The sequence below is a fragment of the Gekko japonicus genome, unplaced genomic scaffold (genome assembly GCF_001447785.1).
Source record: "Gekko japonicus isolate JY-2015 unplaced genomic scaffold, Gekko_japonicus_V1.1 scaffold175, whole genome shotgun sequence".
Taxonomy (NCBI): domain Eukaryota; kingdom Metazoa; phylum Chordata; class Lepidosauria; order Squamata; family Gekkonidae; genus Gekko; species Gekko japonicus.
The window spans coordinates 1,133,179-1,136,661 of record NW_015166425.1 but is presented as its reverse complement, the minus strand read 5'-3'; the positions used below and the strand labels follow the sequence as shown (position 1 = coordinate 1,136,661).

Sequence of the window (3,483 nt, the reverse complement as noted above, 5' to 3'; positions counted from 1 at the left end):
CACCCACAAACCTTCTCAGGCTCTACCCTCAAATCTTCAGAAATTTCCCGACCAAATGTTGGTAACCCTCGGCCTAGGGTAGTTCAGGGGCTAAAAGACTGAATTGCCCCCGTATTCATATCTACTCTCTCTGCCAGTTGCTGAGCAGCCTAGCCACGTGATTCTTGCCAAGCACACGCCACCATAATACATTCGGTTGCCAACTTATTTATTTATTTATATTTATTTATTTATTCGATTTACTATCCCGCCCTAACCCCTGGGGGTCTCTGGGCGGCTTACAGAGGGTGCTAATCACATTTTTACAGAATCTAACCTAGGGCCACAGACATATAGGGGTGGTGACTACCCTACCAGGCACCCTTTTTCTTGCGGCGGATCTTCGGTCGTTGTCTTGTTCTTTTTGCGGGAGGTAGTCGGCGGCGTCCTTTCTGGTGCTGGTCTTTGGAGTTCCCTTCTTCCGGCTGTAGCGAACCCATTTCCAGGCCAGGACCACTCGCACTTCCGCGCATGCCCCGCTGTGGCCTCTGTCCTGATGAGGCTCCGGCCTGCTGCATTGCCCCGCCTCCGCGCCAGTTGGTCCGGCCTCCTTCGCTCACTCGCTCCTTGCCTCGCCAGCCACCATTTTTTCCGCCGCCGTTGCCACCGCTCGCCGCTGACGGGTGCCCCCCTGCTCTAGTAGTAGGTACCCATTAGTCTAATCGCCCTTTAACGGGCTTTCGAGCCGCTGGGTGGGCGGGAGCTGGGACATAGGGCCGGGTGCTCACCCCTGCCGCAGTGGGGCTTGAACAGCCGAAGCTGTTCGGCCAGATGTACATGCAGGCATCTCTTACCGCCTGCGCCACCGCTCCCTGCTTACCCCAAATAGGGCCCTATCCTGCTCTTGTGCCTTTAACCAGCAGCTTGCTATGCAGGATTCAGAAGGTGAGGCCTTTCTTAACATGGAGATTAAGCATTCCCGTCTGCTATCATTGCATATTTTATTCATTTTATTTATTTACATATATCCCGCATTTCTGCCTTCACAAGCGTCACCAAGGCAGATAATAATTTAAAGCAAACATGACGAGACAGTGTGCAACTGCAATAAAAAAGGCCAACACTATGCTGGGGATTATTAGGAAGGGAATTGAAAATAGATCAGCCAGTATCATAATGCCCATGAATAAATCAATGGTGCGCCCTCATTTGGAGTACTGTGTACAGTTCTGGTCACCACACCTCAAAAAGGATATTATAGCATTGGAAAAAGTGCAGAAAAGGGCAACTCGAATGATAAAAGGGTTGGAACACTTTCCCTATGAGGAAAGGTTAAAGCGCTTGGGCCTCTTTAGCTTGGAGAAACGACGACTGAGGGGTGACATGATTGAGGTTTATAAATTTATGCATGGGATAGAGCAGGTCGAGAAAGAGGTACCTTTCTCCCTTTCTCACAATTCAAGAACTCGTGGGCACTCCATGAAATTGCTGAGCAGTCGGGTTAGAACAGATCAAAGGAAGTCCTTCTCCACCCAAAGAGTGATTAACACATGGAATTCACTGCCACAGGAAGTGGTGGACAGCTGCAAGAGGGAATTGGATAAATATATGGAACAGAGGTCCATCAGTGGCTATTAGCCACAAGGTGTAGATAGGAACTCACAGGCTGGGGCAGGTGATGCTCTTTATTCTTGGTGCTGGGGGGGGGACAACAGTGGGAGGGCTTCTAGTGTCCTGGCCCCACTGGTGGACCTCCTGATGGCACCTGGTATTTTTGGCTGCGGTGTGACAGAGTGTTGGACTGGATGGGCCATTGGCCTGATCCAACATTGGCTTCTCTTATGTTCTTAAGCCTGTTCCACCAAGAAGAAGAATAAGAAAAAGAAGAAGAGATTGGATTTATACCCTGCCCTTCACTAGCCAAAGGTGTCTCAGAGCGGTGTACAGTCTCCTTTCACATATTAAGTTACTGTTCATGGCACAAAAGCAGGGAGCAGGGACTCTGGGTGGAGTCTGGAGTTCTTCGAGGTTTACAACTGTCCTCCAGCCGACGAAGATCAATTCCCCTGGAGAAAATGGCTGTTTTGGGTTGCCTTGTCCCTCGTGGCCAACGGTAGGGGATGGGGGAGTAGGGTTGCCAGATCCATGTTGGGAAACTGCTGGAGATTTGGGGATATGGCCTGGAGAGGACAGGGACCTTGGTGGGGCGGAATGCCATTTTCCCAAAGCTGCCATTTTCCTCCAGGGGAACAGATCTCTGTCGTCTGGAGATGAGCTGTAATTCCAAGGGATCCCCAGGTCCCACCTGGAGGCTGGCATCCCTAGTGCCGCTTTGGCGCATGTCCCCTGTGGCATCACATACCTGCTGTCCTCCCGCCACTTCCAAAATGGCGCTCCCCACAAGCTCCGCCCCCAAATCTCCAGGGATTTCCCAAACTGGAGTTGGCAACGTAACAGATACTGTTTTAAAAAAGCGGGCCGCCCTAATATTAGAATCCAAGAGACTATGCTTTCGTGAGTCTCCAAGATCTGGGGGAGGGCTCCATAGCTGTGTGGGGCAGGCACGAAAAAGGCCGTATCCCCGATGTGGTATTTTGATCTTAAGATCCTCAGAGACATTGCACAGCCGGGAGGGGGAACCTTTTCATAGAGATTGTATGGTTCTGCAGATCAGTAAATTCCTCACATGCCTTTTGCTTATGTTGTGGAGAGGGGCACCGTGTGGAGAATTTCCAGGGTCAGCTATTTCCTGACAGGATGCTTCCCATTAGGCCTCAAGCCTGATGGTAGATTCAGAAATAAAAAGACAGCGATTTGTCACCTGTTTAGCATTTTTTACCAAAATGTGGCAGGCACCGGTCAGACTGTAAGCCTCCGGCACCCGACCGTCTACGAATCAAAATGGCTGCCCTGCTGACGACAACCTCCCCTTTCTCTGCTTCACAGTCATCTATGTCTGCTGCACCCCGGATATCTTCCGTGACCTCATACTCTATGCGCATCACGAGGGGCTCACCACGGGCGAGTATGCCTTCTTCTACATCGATCTCTATGGGGTCAGCCTGCAGGGCTCACACTTCCCCGACCGACAGCTCCCCTGGCGACGGGGGGACGCCAATGACGCCCTGGCCCAGGAGGCCTACAAGGTAAGCGCCGCTGCCTGATCTGGGTATGTTTAGCCTGGAGAGGAGAAGACAGAGAGGTGATATGATAACCAGAGGTCATTTCGGGGGGGCTCGCGAGGGATCGCAGTTCCCCCGGGTGAGGTACGGGGGGTGGGGCACATAGGGCTGCCAAATGCAGCCGGGGGGCGGGGAATCCCCCGTTTCGGAGCCCCGATTCCCGGCGCGCCGGAATCGGGGCCCGGGGGAAACCCCACCCCCACGTGCGCGTCACCCGGAAGTGACGTCGCATGCTGGGGGCGGAGCCACGCCATTTGAGGGGAAAACTCTTTGTTTTCCCCTCAAACGGCGTGGCCCCGCCCAGCGTGTGACGTCACTTCCG

The 3,483-nt window shown here is 52.9% G+C and overlaps 1 protein-coding gene across 1 annotated transcript in view; it reads left to right on the top strand.

Annotated features, from left to right (window-relative positions):
- NPR1 (natriuretic peptide receptor 1) overlaps positions 1 to 3,483 on the top strand; it is a 109,910-nt gene that overhangs the window by 24,132 nt on the left and 82,295 nt on the right. Inside the window, exon 2 of the mRNA XM_015411743.1 lies at positions 2,926 to 3,125. Within this exon, the coding sequence (XP_015267229.1) occupies positions 2,926 to 3,125 (200 nt within the window). The remainder of the gene's footprint in view (positions 1 to 2,925; positions 3,126 to 3,483) is intronic.